The sequence below is a fragment of the Choloepus didactylus genome, chromosome 7 (assembly GCF_015220235.1).
Source record: "Choloepus didactylus isolate mChoDid1 chromosome 7, mChoDid1.pri, whole genome shotgun sequence".
NCBI lineage: Eukaryota > Metazoa > Chordata > Mammalia > Pilosa > Megalonychidae > Choloepus > Choloepus didactylus.
The window spans coordinates 138244559-138266346 of record NC_051313.1 but is presented as its reverse complement, the minus strand read 5'-3'; the positions used below and the strand labels follow the sequence as shown (position 1 = coordinate 138266346).

General features: G+C 43.3%; 1 protein-coding gene and 1 pseudogene across 3 annotated transcripts in view; both read left to right on the top strand.

The window, feature by feature from the left end:
- LOC119540832 overlaps window positions 1–12419 on the top strand; it is a 41544-nt pseudogene extending 29125 nt beyond the window's left edge.
- Window positions 12420–12973: 554 nt separating this feature from the next.
- JARID2 (jumonji and AT-rich interaction domain containing 2) overlaps window positions 12974–21788 on the top strand; it is a 243329-nt gene continuing 234514 nt past the window's right edge. The window contains exon 1 of one of the 3 annotated variants that reach the window (XM_037842110.1): window positions 12974–13055. Coding sequence is in view for 1 of the 3 variants with exons in the window: in XM_037842105.1 (XP_037698033.1) it covers window positions 13971–14015 (45 nt within the window). In the remaining 2 variants the exon portion in view is untranslated. Of the gene's footprint in view, window positions 13056–13450; window positions 14016–16129; window positions 16303–21788 lie in introns of those variants that run through there. The other 2 variants (XM_037842105.1, XM_037842107.1) reach the window with 2 other exon arrangements.

Here is a 21788-nt window from a genome sequence, read left to right as displayed (position 1 = left end):
TGAAAGAGAAGTTAGACAGAAACTGAGAACACTGGGTGGTAAGAAGAAGAGGGAGGTGTTCTCTTTTGACTGACAAATCTGTTGAAGAGTATTTCTTTCTGGGGGGAGTTAGGGGATTAAAAAAGATTTTATCAGTTTTAAAGTAGAAGTAAGTACTAAGGGGGAAGTGTGAAGAACACAGAAGATTTGGGTTGGTAAATTTCTCTCTGAAGACACTGGAGATCAGGGTAGTCAAAGCAAAGAAAGAGAAGAGGCTGTTGGTCTAGTGTTTAGCCTAAAAGCATTGACAGGGAAGGCAAAGAAACTGCTCCTAACACCTGATGACTGGGCCTAGATTGAATTCTGTGGGTTGTCATACACATTTTTAATTAATTAGCCTACATTATCAGGTTTTGAAGAATGGAGTAATTATGATTATTTTTAAGACAGCAGATAGTCCTGGGTAGAATGGTAGATTGGGAAATTGGATATGAGAGGGCTATTGCAAAAGTTCATACTTACCGTAATTTTCCATAAAAATGCTTTTCCAGTATTCTAATGAGAACCCAGGAAAAGCAAATTCTCTATACATGATTTGCTGCATAATCAAGATTTCAGGAGTGTATTTGTGTCACATCTTATAGGCTTCTACAAAAATACCTTGTGTTTCTATGCTATTTTTCCTTTTAATTAGTTTTTGTAGTTCCATTTTTTTCATGAAAATCCACATTAAAGCATGTGATAAATTCTCTATTTTCATAAGAAAACTGAGATATAAAAGATACTTTTAATATATTGTACTCTCTAGAGAAGAGTAAGTGGAAAGAACATTAATTGTCTATAAGCAGGACTCACCTTAAATAAATAATCTCTGACATTCATCTACCCTCTTTTCTTTTCTTACATCCTAACTCCTCCAAACCTTTGTTGTTCCAAATACCCAACCTAGAGTCTACTTTTGCCCATGTAGAACCTCACTCAGGTCTGGCTGTTTCTAGCCCTGAGCACCCTCTTGACATTGTCTAGCCAGAATGCAGCACATCTCTAGCTCTAGATGTTAGTTCACACAGAACTGGGTGGTTAGGAATGTCAGTAAGCAACACGTTGTACAGAGAGAAAAATTATTATCCTGGAGAGAGCAAAACCCCAGGGGTCCCTCCAGATGACCAAATGAGGCTTTTAGGCCATCTTTGAAAGGCCTGGGAGACGCTGAAAGAGAATCAAAGGGGCATCCTGGTTTTCAAAAGTGTGGATGAAAAGATTTATAACGTAAGAAGCATCTGGAGTACTTGTTCAATGACAAATTCCAGGACCCCACCCTAGATATAGGAAAGAAGAATTCTAGGCTGGAGGCCAGAAATCTGCATTTCAAACAGTTGCTTGCCTATCCTAAAATTTAAGAAGGATGCCATCAACACTTCATTGCATTTCCTTAGACTTTGCTAGATTCTAGTTTGCTCATCTCTGATACTTAATTCATGCTTTCCTATTAACGACTGATAATGGGTTAATACTCCATTCCCCTACTTTCCTTGAAAAAAACAATGGATTCAGACAGCTTGGAATGTCTTACCCCACAGGGATAAATTTTTGTTTTCTTTTCAAGAGTGTTTTCTAATGGTAGAGCTTTCACCATGAAAGCCAGCAAATGGATAGCAAATGACCAGTGGTCAACCTTGACCATAGATGTGAGAAAGCAGATATTTTATTAAGTGCCTCTCTTTACATAGATAATAATTTGGACTCTGAATAAATAACATAAGACCTTTTGGGGATTGAAAGGACACCCATATTTGGCTTTTTAAATTATTGCAAATTATTATAAAAATTTAAATTGTACTTAATACTCTAGTACAGTATAAACCCATTTATTAAATCAGCAAAATCAAATACATTGGTGGTTTTTTTTTTTTTTTTTTTTTTTTTTTTAAATCATCATTTTATTGAGATATATTCACATACCACGCAGTCATACAAAACAAATTGTACTTTCGATTGTTTACAGTACCATTACATAGTTGTACATTCATCACCTAAATCAATCCCTGACACCTTCATTAGCACACACACAAAAATAACAAGAATAATAATTAGAGTGAAAAAGAGCAATTGAAGTAAAAAAGAACACTGGGTACCTTTGTCTGTCTGTTTCCCTCCCCTACTTTTCTACACATCCATCCATAAACTAGACAAAGTGGTGTTTGGTCCTTATGGCTTTCCCAATCCCATTGTCACCCCTCATAAGCTACATTTTTATACAACTGTCTTCGAGATTCATGGGTTCTGGGTTGTAGTTTGATAGTTTCAGGTATCCACCACCAGCTACCCCAATTCTTTAGAACCTAAAAAGGGTTGTCTAAAGTGTGCATAAGAGTGCCCACCAGAGTGACCTCTCGGCTCCTTTTGGATTCTCTCTGCCACTGAAGCTTATTTCATTTCCTTTCACATCCCCCTTTTGGTCAAGAAGATGTTCTCCGTCCCACGGTGCCAGGTCTACATTCCTCCCTGGGAGTCATATTCCACGTTGCCAGGGAGATTCACTTCCCTGGGTGTCTGATCCCACGTAGGGGGGAGGGCAGTGAATTCACCTTTCAAGTTCGCTTAGCCAGAGAGAGAGGGCCACATCTGAGCAACAAAGAGGCATTCAGGAGGAGACTCTTAGGCACAAATACAGGGAGGCCTAGCCTCTCCTTTGCAGCAACCGTCTTCCCAAGGGTAAAACTTATGGTAGAGGGCTCAACCCATCAAAACATTGGTGGTTTTTTATTTACAAATTTGGGAGAAAATATTTTTTTAGGGATAGAAAGCCATCTTATCTTTTTGAAAGCCTTCTTTCCCTAACCTTTAGGAGAAAAAGGATTCAAATGGCCAATTGATGGTGCTAATTCTTGGGAAGAGGCAGGACCCTAGGATGAATGCTGGAGAGGAGAAACGTGGAGCTTTTTTAAAATGCAGTTTCTTTAATAGGGAAGATGCTCTAGCCTTGTCCTGGCTGTGGATATTGGGTCCATTCTTGTACCACAGTGATGAAAATTGAGATACATCATCCCTCATCTCCTCATCTCCATACCCACCTCCCCAGAGTTGGAAATCTTTGGATCAAGAATCAGGTCTACCAGGGTTGGTTGACCCTCTCCAGGTGGAATGAGATTCTTCCTCCTTTGCCAATTTGAAAGCTCTGAGTTTTATTTTGTTAAAGAAGGCTGAAATTTCTTTATACTTATATGGACTCACACACTTAAAATGATGAGTAAATTTAAAAGGATTTTTATTGTAATAACATACATACAACATAAAATTTCCCATTTTAACTACTTTCAAGTATACAATTTATTGGTGGTAATTATATTCACAATGTTATGCTACCCTCACCAGATAGGTAATGCATGTTTTGCCACTTCCTTTCCAAGGCATGTTGAGCAGTCCAGAGAGAGATAGTAACCTCTCAAAACACCATTAACTGTTATTGTATCTCTTCATTTTCCCTCCTTGGGTAGAAGCTACTACATTATACTTGAGAACTCCTTACGTCTTCATGCTCAGGCTAATATATTTGTCTTTGCCCAACTAATAATTTAATAATTATTTTTACATTTTATTGCAGACAGAATAGGACTTTGAGCATGATATAAAATTCAAATTTTATATTGATATTTTTTGAGGGGTGGGTTTCTTTCTTTCATTCATTTTGGGAGGGGTTGTGGAGTTAATATCCTAGACTTAATCCAATATCTAGTCTTTGTTATCCATTTGACTGATTCTAATAACTGATACAGAATATTGGGTGGGAGAAGACTGAGGAGGTGGGGAAGCTAGCTTGGTCAGGATGGATAAATCCTAGGGGCTGAAGCTAGGGCGTTGGTAAATCCTAGAGGTCTGAGAGCCAGGGAGGGTAGAAAATGGCATTGTTTTCAAAACTACAAATGGAAAACAAACACACATACACAAATCTGTGGACTGAGGTCCCTTTTGGCTCTCAGACCTGTTTTGCCAGTGCTGCTAATTTGCAAAACTGGTTGAGGATGACAATTAACCTCGTAAAATGTATGTGAACATTTCCAGGGTTTAGGGCTCCTCCACTCCCTCCACCTGCACTGAGATGCAGGCCAGCCCTGAGTACTCCTATTTCCCTCCACCCTGTAAGTCGTGTTCAGGTCATCACAAGCTAAAATTGACAGAATGGTCATCTCAAGGGGCTCAAGAGAGCTTATAGAAGGGGGTTGCTTTAATGGCCTGATTGTGCTCTGTATTCATCTCTGGCCTTTTGATACCTACTGGTTCTTGCCTCTTTCTCACCCACCTAGCTGCCGTCAAGGTTACTCCCAGTGATGATCAATGATCACTGCATCCAGGCTCCCAAAAGGACCCCGTTGGCTGGGAGTTGCTGCCCCTCATGATGTTTCCCATTCTCTGGATTTGTAGGATAGGATGGCTCAGCCTAAGGGTGCTTTGATTTGTGATAGGCAGGTTAAGCCATTATATGGGCTGGTAATCATTTACATATATATATATTTTTTAACTAAACCATGATGCATGGTAGATGGCTAAGAGACTGAAGGCTGGGAGTAGAATCTATAGAAGATCCTAATCTGACCCACTCATCTAATTAATTCAAGTTACAGGGAAGTGAGTGAGAGAACAGATCCACACAGTCTATCCCCATTATTAGAAAAACAACTCAATATCAGGATCTTTTGGCCACTGGCCAGTTTCATTTCATATATGAAGGTTAAATTCACAAGGGAGCAGACAAATACCATTTGTCAGATGACCATATTGGTCTTGAGTTTTAAACATGTGATTTGAAAAGTGTCTGGGAATTTTATGTTACTGGACTACCATGAAATTTTCATTTTGAACTCTCTTTGGACATTTCATAATTGAGGAGCTCTGGCTAGAAAGCGAAATGGAGATCTTTTAAATGCCACTTGTCAAACAGTTTCACTTCCCCAATAATTGCAACTCTGTGGTGGTAGCTGAGCTATTTGAAAGAATACCCCAGATATAGAGAATTACTTGTGAATAAAATGGTAATTGGCACATTGCCCATGTCCACTGAGTTATTTAATGAACATTTATCTACTAGGTGTTAGGTGATTTCCTAGGTAAGTGCTAGGTACTTTTTAAGTGGACAAATGGAGAGTAGAAAGAATGTGACTTTGACCGTCTATGTCTGGGATCTGGGAAAGTTTGGGACAGCCCAGGTATATTGGCATGGCTTGTGAAATCTCAGAGGATATGCACCTAGTAACTTCAGAAAATCTGGCTTCTTTCTTCCTGGTTGCTTCTGTCCTATATGTTAAGAGAATCACTGGATTTTGGCAATGGTTGGTGGTAATGGTTGATGGTTGTGAATATAATTAACACCATTGAACTGCGTACTTGAAAGTGGTTAAAATGGGAAATACTATGTTGTATATATGTTGCCATGATAGTTTTTTTTTTTTTTTAAAAAAAAGGAGAGAATCCATGGGGACTCATTTTGGGAGATACGGCTTCTCCCACCAACTGTGCCCCTAATCTCATCCTCAAAAATATCAGCTCAATCAGTAAGACTGCCAGAAGCATAATAATTTGTGACCAGTGCTTGTTCTATCTATCTATCTATAAATCTATCTATCTATCTATCTATCTTCACAGCTTTCTGATAATGATGTCTGTTTATATTCTATGACTTTTTGAGCATAACATAAACAGTAAGAATTTACTGTTGTATTCAAAAGCTACAGCAAAATTAACCATAATGTGTAAAATTGGTATGATCATAAATTATCAAGATCAGTATTGCTTTGAATATAATCATAAAATATTAGCTTCTACTGGAAGGATCTTTAGAGATCATCTAGGTCCATTCACTTCTTCACAAAGAAAATGAGGCCTACCAAGGCAATTCCCTAAGGTCACAAAAAGTTGAGACTAAAACTCAAGCCATACTGTGTTAAATAACTGCATTAATGTTATGGTTTTTCTCTTTGTACATGTATTTGTCTAGAATCATAAACGCCCCACGTTTTCTAGGTATTATATATTTTGAAAATCCTCACCTTCTTTTTCTCATACATATGCACACATGGACACATAAAAAACACTGTCACTGTGTCATAGTAAAGGCCAGACTCTGACAACCCCAGATCCCTCGCCTTGTCCTGGTTCCCTGTACTTTACCTGCATCAGTTATTAGAAGTCTGCATTGCTCACTCAGGGGCTGCAAGGATCAGGAGAGGGGAAAGAACATAATAAGGATGAGCATTGAAAGCAGTCAATGGATACCCTTGGAAGAAATGAAGGAAGGAAGGAAGAAAGGAAGAAAGGAAGGAGGGAAGGTAAGAAGAAAGGAAGGAAAGAAGCAAGGAAGGAAGGAAAGCTGGAAGGGGAGAAAATTTTTAAAAGGGGTGGAGAGGGAATGACCTACTGGATCTTTGATATCTTTGAGGCTTGTGGCTGAGAGATGGGTAGAGAGGGGCTGAAGTGAAGGACTAGGGCACGGCCCTCTTCTGCAACCTGCTGTGAGGCTCAAGACTGGAGCGTCTCCTGGCCAGCCTTTAGTTGAGGACAGCTAAAGGATCCCTTCTACTCTCAAATATCTGCCCCACTTCTGTATTACTTGACATTCTTTTCACTGGGGGCAAAACTCTTCGTGCTCCGTGTGCATGCTTTCAGGACAGGGTCTGTATTTCATTTAATTTTACATCCGTAAAAAGTTTTTAATAAAATGATATTCAATGAATGCTTGACAGTGAGAGAAAGGCAAAAATCTAGAAATGAATATTCCACTAATTTTAGTCTCAGTGTAACTGTTGATGTGACATTCTTTCTGTTTTACTATATACGTGTATGTACATTAGGTTAGAAAGGGAGATGGTATGGGGTTGCTGGAAAGGCATGGGTGAATCTAGGGTTTGAAGAGATTAAAGTTTTGGAAAATAGAGTGTAAACGTTGCAGCTGTCACCTTTTTTTCAGGAGATTGGCTCTGATTTGTTTAGCAGTGCATGGTATGGTAGACGCTATGGGTTGAGTGTCTGGTATGGAGATCAACCAGCATCTTGGGAGGCATTGTGTCTCTGAAAAGCCTCAAACTGGGGTGAATGAGGGTGAAGCCCTAGACTGAACTGTATTGAACTGGAATCCAGTGAATCCCTAGGCACTTTTCTCCTATCCTCCTTACTTGCGTGGCCCTAACAGAGTGACTCTGTGGTGGATCGTGGTCCCTATTGTTTTTTGCTGCCCAGAATGTTTTTCTCTCATCCATTGTGATCCAAATTCTGCTCCAATCCTACCTCCATGGTAGGAAAGAAGAGTTTCTTTAGAGCTCTCTTCCATGGCTGCCCGGAGAGGCTGACAGAAAAAAGAAATACGGAAGAAGGAAAGGAGGGTGGGAAGGGTGATGCCATCATTTGAAGCACTTGAAACCAGGACTCTGGATTTCCCAGTTAGGATAACCAAAAAATCACCTGCCCCCATTTTTTTTTTTTTCCCCTTAAGCCATTTTCAGTTGGACTTCTTTCACTTGCAACAGCACCTTTTCCTCTTTCTCTGCCTATTAAGGGCAGCCATGTAATCTCTGTGCCTTGATTTCCTTATAATGATCCCCCATGGATTAGTTGATCACTGATAAGTTTTTTTTTTCGCAAACACAGAGTACAGTATTATGATAAACAGTGACTTCTATTCTTAGGAACTGCAGGTTTCCCAGCTTGGCTGCCTTACCAGAGTTTCTGAATCAGGGCCAGCTCTCTTTCAATAATACAAGACACAATCTAAACAGAATAGTAATGATAGTCCAAAAATTTAAAATAATCTAAGGAACCAGAGACTTTCAGTGATTTGTATAAATGAGCTCCACAGACAACCAGTAGATTTTAAAACATCATTTTATTGTATCTGGCTTGTGCTGTGGCATTTTAGTGAGGCTTGATAAATAAGACCATAAATTCAGAGGCAGGAAACACTGAGTAACAAAAAGAACTAATGTCTTCTTGACATCACTCACTCTGAAGAAGGCTGTTTACTTCTAAGTTTACCTCCTAGGGTGTTTTAAAATACTCTTGCAAATCTCAATCTCCTTGAAATAGCTGTTCTCCTTTCTTTCAATAGGAACCCCCACTTTCTCAGTACACTGGCTCATCGTTATTTATAAACCTGAAGTCAGTCAAAGATTATTTTTTACATCCTTTCTCCTTCTTCCCTTCCCCTTACATATGAAACAGACCTCGATAAAATTAGACACTTCTCGTATGGTAGTCAGTCTCTTAGGTAAGAATTATTGTCAGTCAGCAATCATTGATGGAGCATAAATTCATCATATTAGGTGAAATATGTCTCTAACAGTGTTCCATGAACACAGCTGCGCCTTAAAAAAAGACTTCTCTGGCCAAATAAGTTTGAAGAACTATATGTCCCTTTGGGATTTCAGAATCCTATAGTAAAGTAATCAGGTTAACTTGAATGGAAGCTAGCCATTCCCAAATTTATTTCACCAAAAAATCTTTCTTTTTTTTTTTTTCCCAGCCAAACCTAGTAACATTTCATGGAATAATGTGTCTTGGATCACACATTATTGGAAAGCATTGGAGGTTGTCTGCCCAAGGGGCATGGAGCTAGGATCCCTGGGTTTGACTCCTGGATCTGCCACCCAACTGGTTGTATGACCCTAAGTAAATCACAACTTTTTATTCTTTTATTTCTACAAGAGTAGAGTGAGGATGATAATACCTATCTTGATCAGGGTTGTTTTACAAATGAAATGAAACTTATAAGAGTATGATTTAAACACTAAAAAAAGTTATACAAATGAAAGATATTAGATAGCATAGAGAAAGATAAAGTTATATTAGGAAATTAATGATGTACAGATCTAAAGAAACTTTCCCTAGCAATTCTTACTCAACATTTGTGTATTTAAGTCTGCTTTAGGGCCAGTTCTGAGAAGGGAAGAAGGAAGCATGGTACAAAGGTCAAAGTAGGATTAGAGCATGTTAGGTCCAGAAAAGTCTTTGGTGGTAATTAAATTCAATCCTCTCATTTTATAGATGACGGTCCTGAGGCCCAGAGGGGTCAAGTGAATGGCAGAAGGTCACTCGTATTAGAAACATCTGATTCCCATCTAGTGATTGGCCTCATTGCCAACGGCAACCTCAATATAAGACACATCATGCCCCCATGAAACTTTCTAATTAGGAGAGACAAGATAAACAAATGACATATTCAGCCAGCAATGCAACAGAGAACAAAATTTGAAAGCTCAAAAAATGTGGCCAGGGTAGCAAAGGCAGTGAGAATCCCAGAATGAGTAGGCCAAGCAGCCAGGCTGAACTGGTGACAAGGCTGAAGCTGGGGTCTTAGAATTTACAACGCTGTATCAGATTTGGATCATGCAAGAGGAAAAATAGCAGTGTTCCAAAAGGGAATTGGGGATGACAGAAACAGGCTGAATGGCTGGCAATAGTCTAGATGGTTGGGAATTGCAATTTTGGAGAAATATTCAACAGTAATTGGTTCCTGGATCCCTTCCAAATTCTTTGAAGTTTCTGTAACTTTGGGGAGGATATGAAAAGTAGATGACAGCATCTTTGACTTTAAGAAGCTTATTGTTTTATTTGGAGAGAAGAGATGGGAACATAAAAAAAGTTAGAGAATGTAAACAAATAAAGATACAGTGCAATGGACTGTAACATGGAGCTGAATCTTGAATTTTTCTCAGGAAAACAATGGATATGATTGATGTTTGGAAGCATGTTGGATAATCTGTCACCCCTGCATTAAGATGGACAATTCAATATGCATTTAACACAAGACTATGGATTACTTTTTCTACTTGATCTTTATTAACTCCTTAATTCTTACCCTGTCGTTTCTTATAGTAAATGAAATGGTGGACAAGAATGCTTAATTAAATATGATTACCCAAGCAGATTTAAACCCAGAATAGTGCCTACCCTTATTCGTTTCTGTTGACTTGTCACCTCTTTTTCCCTCAATCTCATCCGGTTCCCATTCTTCTTAGAAAGGATAATTGATTTAATTAAAAGTGCATAAAAGGTTAAATCAAGGAGTAATTTTAGACACCACCCTCTTTTTCACCATTCCCTCCAACTAATAGTTCTGAAGTCCTATGGATTTTTCACATTCTAAATATTTCTCAACCTGTCCTCTGCTCCATATGGTATTCCCTCTGCCACTTGATTTGGATCATCACCACTTCTCATCTCATTTATGCAATCACATTTCAACTGGTCTCGAGGCCTCTGCCTCTAGTGTTTCTTTCTATTCTCTAATACTTAATTCCGTCTCTCACACAGGCAAAATTACCTTTTAAAAGTGCAAATCTGCTTTATACTTATAGGTAAAATCCTTCTAAGATTCTTTTTGGCCTTCAGGACAAAATCCAAACCCCACTGCCTGGCACACAGAGCCTTTCAGGCCCTGGCTCCCGCCTGTCTCTCAGTCTCAATTTTAGTCACTCCCAAACAAACAGTGCACCCCATCCCTAAAGTGGCAATTTCAACTCTCATGATTATTTTATTTGCTGGAAATTTGCCCTGCTTATTTCACACTGTTGACCCTCTATTCATCCTTCAAAACTTCCTAATTCCTGGTCAGCTCAGCTATTCATTCTTTAGCACCTTTACCAAACTGCTAATATAGCACGTTTTGTCTATTTAGTAATTGACTGCAAAGTCCTTCTTTTTTACTGAGCTGTAGAATCACTATACCTAGTGGGGTGTCCCCCTACCCTCTTGAAGAGGTCTAGAGGAGTGCTTTGAGTGGTAAAATTCGGTAGGAGAAAGAGTGAACTAGACTTACTGAAAATGAAAAAGAAGAGGAAAAAGAAAGGAAAGGTAATACATGGAATTGCCAAGATGGCAGGGAAAGGAAGTTCATCAAGAGACATTTACTTCCACAACAGGAAAGGCTTTCAACTGCTAAAAAGGACAATCTAGTTTCCTTTTCAGGAAAAACAACAGCAAAGTTATCCAAATCTTTTGGAAATGAGCAAATTCCTTCTTTCCCCCTGCCTTCAGGCCTAAACTAACGGAATGGTTTTTAATACCTGGTCATCTGGAGTTGCTAGCCCAGCAGGGGAATTCACAGGCCCAGGACAGAGAGGCCCAGCCTCAGGGACTAGCTAAGGAAACCTGGAAGAAAACCCACCTTTGTTCTTTAATATTTGCCTGGGGAATGACAGGTCTGACATGAGACCCCCAGAAAGCGGCTTAAAACCACCACAGTGTGGAGAAGTCCAGACTCCCACTATTCAGGTCAAATGATCTGAAAGTCTTTTGAAAACACCTCGTTGTAACCTAACCGTAAAAGTTGCTTGGGTGGTCAATACTAAAGCAGCCTCCGTTCTCTTGGGACCTACCAGCAAATGGCACCAGGGAAGATTTGCAGTAATTAAAAAGTCACTTAAAAAAGCCTTTCATTCCCAGCTAACTTTTACTGGAAGCTTCCAGCAAAGTGCCTGGCTCTTAGCTAAGTAAACATTATTACATAATTCTCACCACAAGGTTGGGTCACTCACTCATTTGTAGATGAGGAAACTGACCAGCTCCGAGTGGTCGTTGGTTATGTTTTAGGAAGTGGCCAAGGTGGGATTTGAATCCAGGTCTCTTAACAGGCATTTCTGAGACCTTCCAATTACTTCACCCAGCGTTGCAAATAAAATCTAACAATGGTGTTACCCGCCTATTTGTGTGTTTGAACTTTTGTGGTAAACACAACGGAAGGAGAATCAAATTGAGAGGAAGAAGTAAGAGGGAGCACTTCTCCTACTATTTATTCAGAGGATATTCTGAGCGATAATTAAAAACATTACTTCCTCAAACCCACGGTTCTAACAAAAAACTAACAACGCAGAATGGCTGTGTGAGACTCGTCAAAGTTGTTAATGAGGCAAAGACTCAAAGAAATGCACCAGAGCCTGCTACTTCGTTTATTCATTTATTTCAGCGCGACAGGGGTGGAGACGGGGAGGTAAAAAAGCAGGTTCTCCCGTGGCTAACTCAGTTGATATTCCTGGCACTCGGTGTTCCAGATGCTTCCTTACAGTTTGCACGGCTGTGCGGCTCAGTCTCCATATTCCACTCGTTTTCACTCAGTGTTTTAGTCTCGTTCATGGACACACCGGATGCCAATCGGCCCGTGAGAGCAAAGATCACGTTTAAGCTTTTAAAAAGCGTCTATCTTTTTTGCAGGAGGCCCTGGGGTATCATTTTGGGGCCACCCCTCGCGCCTTTCTCGTTCGTCGGGAGGCGTCGCGCTCACGAACGCCGTGCCGCGCGCCGAGGCGGGGGCGCCCTTTAAACACGCCGGTCCCCGCGACCCCGCGGCCGCTCACCCCGCGCGTGGGGGCGCGTGCGGCTTCGGGGCGTCGAGCGGAGGAAGAGGTGACCTCAGACTACCCCGGAGCCGGACCGGAGCCGGCTGTGGAGACGCGTGAGGCGGTGTCCTGAGGTGACACCGGCTGCACGGTAGAAGCAGCAGGCGCCGCCGATCAACTAGTTCGCACCGAGGATTCCTCTTGGTGCGTGACCCAGTTCTCCTCAGGACCCGCTCCAACCCCTCCCTGACACCAACCCCGCTCCCGCTCCCGGGGAAGCCGCGCGGTCCCCCTCTTCCCCCCGCGGCTCTGGCCGGCGCGCGCGCGCGCGATTCCTCGATTCCACAGGCGGTTCGCAGCCCGGGTGGGGGCGGGGCGCACGGGGAGAGGACTGGCAGCCGCCGGCGGAGGGGTGGGGGCGAGCCGGCGAGGGGAGTTCCTCGCTCGCGGACCACACGCCCTGCGAGCCAATCCCGAGCCAGCCTCTAGCAGTGTCGCACGCGGGACACGTCCAAGCGTTTGTTGGCAGAGCTGGTGAGGGGGAGGGGGCGAGAGGGAGGGAGGGGAGTTGAGTGACAGGCTCGCGGGGCAGGTTGGGAGTTGTAGTTCCCAGCTCCCGTGGCCATAGCCATTTTGTATTCGGGGGACTACAACTTCCAGAAGATCAAGGGGACCATTCTAAGGTGCCCCGGGAATAGGCGGCTCTCCCCGGGGCCGGGCGTCCTGGGGTACTCGTACCCAGCAGCCCGGCTGCAGGTAGACGCGAGGGCAGTGGCAGGGGCTAGCGCGTGGAGGCTGTGGGGCGAGCGGCAACCCGGGGGAAAGGGGGTGAGGTGGAGCTACCGAGCGTGCCATGCATTGGGTTTAGGGAGCCTCTCTCAATTCTAGTCCTAGGCACGGCGTGGGAGAGATGTCTGGGCGGTTGACTGGGGAAGGCTCATCGCGGCCTTTCGTTATCTAGTCGACCGGGCTGCGGGGCTCCTCTGGACTGGGCCAGGGGCGGTGAGCGCCGCGGTTGGCTGGCGCCCGGTGGCTCAGCTGTGGGAGTTTTCGGCTAGTTTCCGACGGGGAATTACCCGAGGAACCCTAACTTGTATAAAAGCAGAGTCCATTTAAAGTTGGGCTGGATAGCCTCTCTCTCATTGGTTAGGGGGCTTGGAAAAAAGAGACTCGGCGAGCCCTCGCTGTGGTGCCGCCGCCGCCGCCGGAGTTGACTCTTCTCTCACTGCTGCTGCAGCACAAACGTGACTTCCAACATTTTTTATTTATCTTTCCCTTTTCTTTTCCAAGATGTAACTACAGATCAGACACTAAGGACCTTCACGTTTGGCTGATGTAGTTTTTGGAGGAAAAAGGGGGGAGTGAAGGGCGTCGTTTTTTTTGTGTGTGTGTGTGTTTCGGGGGAAATTTTCCATTATGAGTGTTTTACTAAAGTGAATTTTTTTTGTTTGCTTCGTTCGTCTTTGGCTCTTTTTTTTTTTTTTTCCTTCCCAATTTCGGATTTATTTCAAGACGAATCTGGTTTTGGGGGAAGAGGAAGAAAAGTCGGATTACAAGATCTGCCACCACCAACAACAATAAAAACCACCAGGATATTTTTTTGCAAATTTCTGACGGCTTTAAATTCATGAAGCAATTGTCCCCTTTTGCAATCAGCATTTGGATCTCAGAATGAGCAAGGAAAGACCCAAGAGGAATATCATTCAGAAGAAATACGTAAGTCCTCTTAACAACACATCCTTTGACTCGCAGTTTTAAGCAATGGCTGTGAATGTCAAGTTTATAGATAATTCTGCAGCTGAAGGGTTTAGAACACAGCGTCCGATAAGGCTGTTTCTTTCTTTTCTGGAAGAGGGCTTTTCAGGCAAAGTCGTGTCTGCTCAGTTTGGTCGAAAAAACAGATTGATGTAGCGATACCTCAAGTGAATAAATTGACCTCGAATGACACAACCATAATCTAGTTTTGGATGAAAGGCAGGGGATTTTGGTGGAGCTTGAGGGGGTGGGCGGTTGCGGTAATGTAACTAAACTGCCTTCTCGGGCGGATTTGGCCCTCATATTGCACTTTGCATGCACATGAGCCTGTTATTATTATTATTAATGTTATTTGGAAAATCGCATAACGCGCGTGTAGTGGAAGCCTTTTAAGTTGCAATCAAGTGTCCGGTTTTGGCGATCTTGTTCCTTGCTGTGGCCCATCAAATTTAATGTATGTGGTCGTTTTGGTTTATCTGGTTCGCAGCATAAACCAGTTGGGAATCATGTTTCAGCGAATGCATGTGTTGGGATTGACTTTAATAATGGGACTGGTTTTGTTTAAAAAATTCATGGTTTCCAGTTTTAGGGAAAAAAGACTGGCTAATGTTTTTAAGTATGTGTGTAAATGCATGTGTAAGTGACTACAAATAAATTCTTCCCCTTAACTGATTAGATTATTCAGAGATTTAAATGGTTTGGAATAGTTAAATTTCCTGCATAGTACAGCTACATTTTGATTGGCATGGGGAGTGTTTTTGTTTTGTGTGTGGTGGCTTTTTTTTTTTTTTTTTAATTTGGGGTGAGGGAGGGGAGAGGGGAATTGGGGGATTAACCAAATACGTACTCGAATGGTCGGTTATTAGCTGTACGCGTTAAATGAAAGAACCCATTTTTAAAAAAGGCCAAATATTCATACATCAAGAATAATGCAGCGTTATGAGAAAGTTTTATTTGACTCGAGCTGACAAATTGGTGTTAATATTTTTCCTTTTTGATCTGTGTGGTGGGAGATGACCTTCGGGGCACTGGTTTTGTAAAAAATATATTTAATGGAAAAGATGAATGCCTCTTCTAGAGGGTTGATCCTAATCTAGACACTTAGAACTTCCCCTGTGGAAGAAATACAAGGTAAAATAATCAAGCCCAACTTAAAATGCTGTTCCACAAAGAATTTACGAATTAAAATACATCCGCATTGCAGAGGGCTCGGGGAGAATGCAAAGCACTAGTTTAAACTCAGGCTGTATGAACTGCATGGAGGCAACCTCGCCTGCGAGCGTGGAAGCCTTCCCGGGGCACGTCCGTTTGGGATGCAGCCACAAAGCAAATTGGGTAGAACTTGGACAAGAACCGCCCCTTCTCCTCCCCACCCCGCCACGACCTCGTTAAGTTGGAGAGCAGTGTAGGGTGGATTTTTTTTGTTGTTGTTGTGATTCGCCGGCGAATTGTGCGGCCGCCCAAGTGTCGAGTCCGGCGTCAGCAATCCCGTGTCTAGCGGCGGCCGCGGGAGGCAGAGTCCGAGTTAATCGCTCGGGGAGAGGAGCTGGGTTCCCGACTTGGTCCGGCCAGCCGGGGACGGGGCGCGGGGGTCGCCGTGGGCCGGGCCGGCCGGCCTGTAGGGGGCGGGCTCCGGGCAGAGGCTTGAGACGGGGGCCGTGCGCCCCGGGATGGCCCGCGCGGGTGGGTGGGGCCCGGGCGGGGGTCGCGAGGCCTGCTCTATCCCGGGGAGGGGGCGGCGTGCGGGAGCGTGCCGGGAGGCGCCCGCGCCGCTCAGAGCTGAGGCGGGAGTCCCCACGGCAAGCATGGCGGCGGAGGCGGCCCGGCCGGCTCTTCGCGGCCGTGCCCGCGGGGTCCAGGGCGCAGTCTCCAGCGCAACAGGTTAAGCCAGCGAGACGTCAGAGCGCTCCCCCCATCCCCCGGTCCTCCCCCCGCCTCCCGCCGGCGCCCCCGCCCTCCACCCCCGGCTGCTCCCGGTGCCCGTGCGCGCCCGGCCGCGTTCTGTTGTCATTGTGACGTCACAAAGGGACGGGCCTGGGTGGAACCTTCCCCTCCTCCTCCGTGACGTCAGAAGTCGGGCGGGAGGTTCCAGGCGCGTTGGGGCTGCGGTGGGAGGAGGGAGCGCGGCGCGGGCAGTGGCTGCGGAGGAGCCCGGTGGCCTCGCCACGGCCGTAACCCCCGCGTGGGAGAAGGAGGAGGATGCGTTCTGCCTCCGCCTTCCGCTCCGAAAGGTTGCGATTCCCACCAGGTGAGCGCCTTGAACCTGTCGTTCCAAGAGGAGACACCCCCGGACCTTGCACTGATTCCACGGAGGAGGGGTGGGGAGCAAAGAGGAAACTGCTCCTTTATGCAGAAACCTTTCCGCTTCCTCCGCTCTAGGTCTCCTGATGGTGTTGCCTTACCAGGCTTTTGAAAATGAAGGAAACTTCATGCAGGGGAAGCTTTGCTTTCTTGAAGGACGGATTGGGCCACCTTGTTAGGGGTGTCTTCACAGGATGTGCACCTTGTGGCCACAGGGTGATGGCTGAATGCACCGCAGCTTACTATCAGCTGTTGCACTTTCTGGAAGCCTTGCAGTGCCGTGGAAGGGGGTGGGGGATCGCTCCTCCCTTGGTATGCCAGCTCTAAGCCTAGTGAGTGTATTTTTTGGGGGTGGGGGGCATACGGGGAAGACTTATCATTGAAATTTCTGCTTGGAAGACCACTGGACACTTAGGTATTCCTGTTCTAGCTCGTGTTCCGAACGTGAGAACAAGAGGCCCACATTTTCTCAGCCTCTTTCCTCCGTGGAATTAAAAAGTAATACCTGCCTTTACCATTTCTCTAAGTCATTGAGATCAGTGAGATCATGTACGTGAACGTTGTAAAACACTGCTTATTGTATGTAAGGTGTATTGTTACTGGAGCTGGTGGAAGGCGCCGCATTTCCTACAATTCATCTCAAAAGCCTTGGATGCCTGTTGATTTGCCATTTAGATTTATTGCTTCGAAGCAGAGTTTGGAGTTGGGATTATAGATGGTAGGCTTTGGGAGCAATGATTATTGTATTTCATATTAAATGTTATCCTTGAGAAACTCATAAATTGCTGTGTAATCTTGTCCTAATGGTGCTGGGCACCACTCCCACAATAATACCTTAAATAACCCAAAACATTTGCCTTTTAAAGACCCAATCCACTCGGACAATGAAACAGTGACATGTTTTGCTCTCCTGGCATCCTCTGCCATTTTCATCACTCCACTGGTTGGTTATTCCTAGGGAAAAGAACAGACATGATATCCAGGTTTCAGAATCATTTGATATTTGATGCTTCATAGCAGGTGTAAGTTTGAAACAAAAAAATCTTTGTGGCACATGAAGGAAGATATGTCGCAGTTACCACAAAAATTACCAGTTTTATTTCCAGGATACCTCATGCAGAATTTGTACCACTAGGCTGTAAGTTTTAAGTATAAAATTGCAATATGATTGAAAAAATTGGAAAAAGCTCATGTTATCAGATTCAAAAGCAAAATTGACTCTAATTACAATTACATAACGCAGTAAAGAAAAAAAAAAGAAAATTTTCTGCTATACTGAAATGTAGTGGAAAGATTTAGGAGCTTTCTTTTCCCACTCCCTCTTTATTTTATACAAATTCTGTAATTGGGCTTTTTCGGGTGGGGTGATTAGAACTGCCACAAGTTATTTAATTGCTATATTTTTTCTTTCATGGGCTATTGACTTGTTTACATGGTTTTCTTTCTGCCTGTCTTTGTTCTCTGGTCCTGGAAAACCTTTCTGTTTGTTACGATAAATAAGTCTGGCAGAGGCTGTTTAGCAGGTATCATTGTATGGTGAAGATGGCACAGAAGGAATACTATCAAGTGAAGAGTCCAAGGTATGTCACTAAGATTTAAAAGGAAAAATAAATTATGTTCAGAAATAATCCAAACTCTGGGTTATTATTCCTTGTCCTTACTGTAGGCCAGTCGTTTCCTTACTGAACACTAATATTTGACTTCTCCCCATGACTATTGGCCCAAGTAGCCATATAGAATACTTGGCACCCAGAGGGTATCATGTTTGTTTCTCATCTCATAGTAGGTTAAATCAGTTCTGGGCTATGGGCTATTGACACACTTCCAAGTGCTTTGGAAATAACTCCAGTGTATACTGTGCCCCAAAGTTTATTTAAATTTTTCCTTCTCAGAAAGAGAAAATCTTCTAGTGGGGTATATAACTGATGTCTATTACATTCAAAATAGAACAATTTTCTTTTCCTGCTTTCAAAGAAGACATTGAAAAGTCATGTTAAGCATCGTACATTAAAACACTTTGTAAATACTCAGCTGGAGTAATTTTTGTCTAGTGGTTTGCCCTTGAGCATGACGGTCTGAGGACCCAGATGCCTGTCCTTTTTTATGTGAATGGTTAAAAAGCCTTGCAGTCCAAGAATTGAGTTTTGGAATGCTGGTTGCATTGTTCTAATCCTCCTGATGTTACTGATCCATGCGTAAGTGCCTAAGTCTCCCCTAGGAATGCAGTAACAGCTCTCCCAACCACCTTCTACTTAACCAGCCTACTTGTCCTGTTGGCTGTTGAACATTCTGGCCAATAGCCCAGCAAGAAGCTCCTGGCCAGTGGGATGTGCCTCTGCCCCCTTTTGGCTCCCACATGTAGAAGGCCTCTTGCTTGCCAAGTGTCAGTTGTTTGTTCCCAAATCTGGTTATTCCAGTTGGACTTATTATTATAATTACACGGTTAAATATTATGTAAACCTCGAATGAGTGTGAAAAAGAGAGTTGGTTTCAATGAAACCTTTAAGTTGAATGGTTTGGGGGACGTGATAAAAGTGAATTGCTAATAAGTAAAATTGTTAAATTAGATGTGGGCCAGGCATTTAAAAAGTTTTGGGAAAATCTGTAGGGATTCTTCATCTGCTTTGCAAGTGTTTTGATTCCCTTTAAAGAACCAGACTTCAGTTATTCCTAGTCCTCCCCAGCCAATAAAAAAGCCTGACATGAAACACCAGAACTGCCCAAAGGGATTCATAGTCAGAAATAAGACCATGGCCCTATATCAAAAAAATTGTAACTAAAGGTACGTTTATGTGTTTTAAGTAAAAATAAAAAGGTAAGGAATCTTTAAAATTTTTTTTTGTGCTTGTGGTTTCCTGTCTAACCACCTTTTCCCACTAACTAGTTTCTGGTCCCTATTACCTTACGTACTTCCACTAATCCCTAAATATTAAACTAGACTCCTTAACATCTTGATGCCACATATTCTTAGTAAGATATGGATTTGTTAGGAGTGGTCTTCCTGAGGTGATTTTTGTTAATTTTTAGAGTTAAAAAAATCACGGCGTTTTCTGGAATTGGGGGGGAGAGTGGAGGAGATGAGGGCTGAAAGATTAGCGATTTTACCCCTAACTCATGGAGTTCAGATGCTGGTATCTTGTGATCCAGCAACTTTAATTATTTGTCTTATGAGATATTGCTGAACGTCTGTTCTATTTAAAACACTTAAGTCTGCCTCTTAATGAAAATGAGACAAATTGAATCTCTGTCTCTTAGTTTCAATCTGTTATCTTGTTTCTTTTCATCTCCCAGATAACTGTTCTTTTCAATTCTCTGACACTCCCCCACATTTCCAATTGTTTTGCTAGGCCTCAGTCTTAGTTTTTCTTGTTCCCTTTTGTCCATAAGCCTTTTTCATACTGGCATCACCATTGCAGGCCACTTTTATTCTAGGAAGCGGGAACAATGATGAATTTGGTTTCCTAAAGTTAGGATTTAGTATTGTTACTTGGGTGGGGAGTGAGATTTTTCTTGTTATCCTGTAAGGTTTTATTCTTTTTTGGGACTTAAGTCAGCCTGCAGACTACTAGCCTTCTGGTAGTCTCAGATTTTTAATAAAAATTTTTTTTTTTTTATTCAGTTGTGATTCAGAATAAAAACATTAAGAAACAGATTAGACCCCATGTAATTCAGTGGCAGGCAGCGCAGGCTGGATACCTTTTTGCTGGCATTAAAGTAATCCTGCCTGCTTCTAGAACCTCTTGCTCTGATATATCAGTTCTTGCAGTTGGCTATTATCTTATTCTCTTCTTACACTCTTAGATGTCTGGGATGGTTGAAGTGACAGGCCCATGCTTTACAGCTGCAGATTCTGTTCTTCAGGTGAAGTCTAGGTCAAACCTGAGTGAGCAGCAGAAGCTGGACTACAGCCTCTGGCCCCAGGGTCTCTGCTGGGGCTTCTTTGTTCTCCCACCGGTTCTCTTGGTACGGATTTCACTGCTCCTTCGAGGATGCTACCCTGCTCTCCTGGACTCTCTTCGCCATGTGAGGAAATATACCAGAGAAGCTTGGATTGGAGAAAACACTTCTAGATGGCCAGACAACACCCACCCCTTTTGAAAGCACCATCATGAAGAAATAACCACCCATTTATTATTTCTGTGGTGATTTTACATGAGACAAAGGGTTAAGTCTACTTTACAGAAAAAGCTGAGGCCAGGTAGTTAAAGGCTGCATCCCCTCCCCATCTTTTAGTCCAGATGCAATAGAGATAAAATGAGCAATAAGTGAAGCCCTGGAAAGGGTAGAGAAGGTCATAAAAGGTACTCTCTTGGCAGCCTTTGGGGAGAGGCTTTTTGCTTCAGAAGGCTGGGGAAGTTAAGGCAGTTTGTCATTTTCCAGGAAGGGAAGGCTTATCTCAAGCGTGCATTTGTGTTTGTTGTTTTTCAAAGCACCAGTTGGTGGAGCCACCCCCTTATCCCCAGCTGGCTGTCTTCTTGAGTCACCCTGGGAAGGAGGACTGAGACCCCAGTACCCCTCTGGACTGCCTGGTTTGTGCTCTATTTTTGCAGGCATCCCCACCTCAGCCCCCTTGTGGCCAGTGGGGGCTGCAGAAGTTTTCCACGCTTTTGGGAACTGGTTGAATTTCCCATGACTGACAATCTGCTTCCATACTTCTTCTTGCACTTGTATTGTTTCCCCTGACTCTGTTGCTTAGGGTGCAAAGCAATGGGTGCTTGGAGAGATCATTTACCCTCAGTTCTCATCAGGATCTGGGCCATCCAGTAAACAACGATACGAGTAATGGGAACTTCACACATCATTACTCATATATTCATAGGATGTATGATATGAGGGTGTTAGAGAAAGGCGAACCCTACTGGTGGATGTTCTTCAGAGCGGTTCTTGAGAGCTGGTACTGCCTGCAAGGCCTAAATTGTAAATTGGATTTGTAAGTCTGTCAAGCCTCACCACCCATGAAGAGGAAGGCCAGTGAGCATTGAAATATTAACAGCGGTTTTTAGTTATCACAGATCCTAGAAGGTTAACAAAGCACATACTGACAGTTTTGCCCCTTCCCTCTCATCCTCCCAATAAGACTTTTCCCTCATGCAACCAGGAATTCTATCCAGCAGCATTTGGGGGCAGCAGGAGTGTGTGTGGGGAGGCGTAAGAAACAGGAGTGGCTTGTGGGTGTCAGGAGACCCTCTGGTTTACTGGGTTAGCGGCCTAGGAATCTCTGGTGATTGAATCATCCACGAGGATAGGGGAAACCTTTTGGTGCCCCGTTTTTCTTGCTCTCTTTAATCTGGGTGATTTTTTTCCTCCATTATTTCCTAACCATGGTTTTGGTTGGGGTTTGATCTACAGTGTTGGTTGAGTGTGTCCTCTCTTGGTTTTCATTTCTGCCAGCTGTTGAAAGTGTGGTGCCTGTGGGGGAAGAAACAGGTGCTA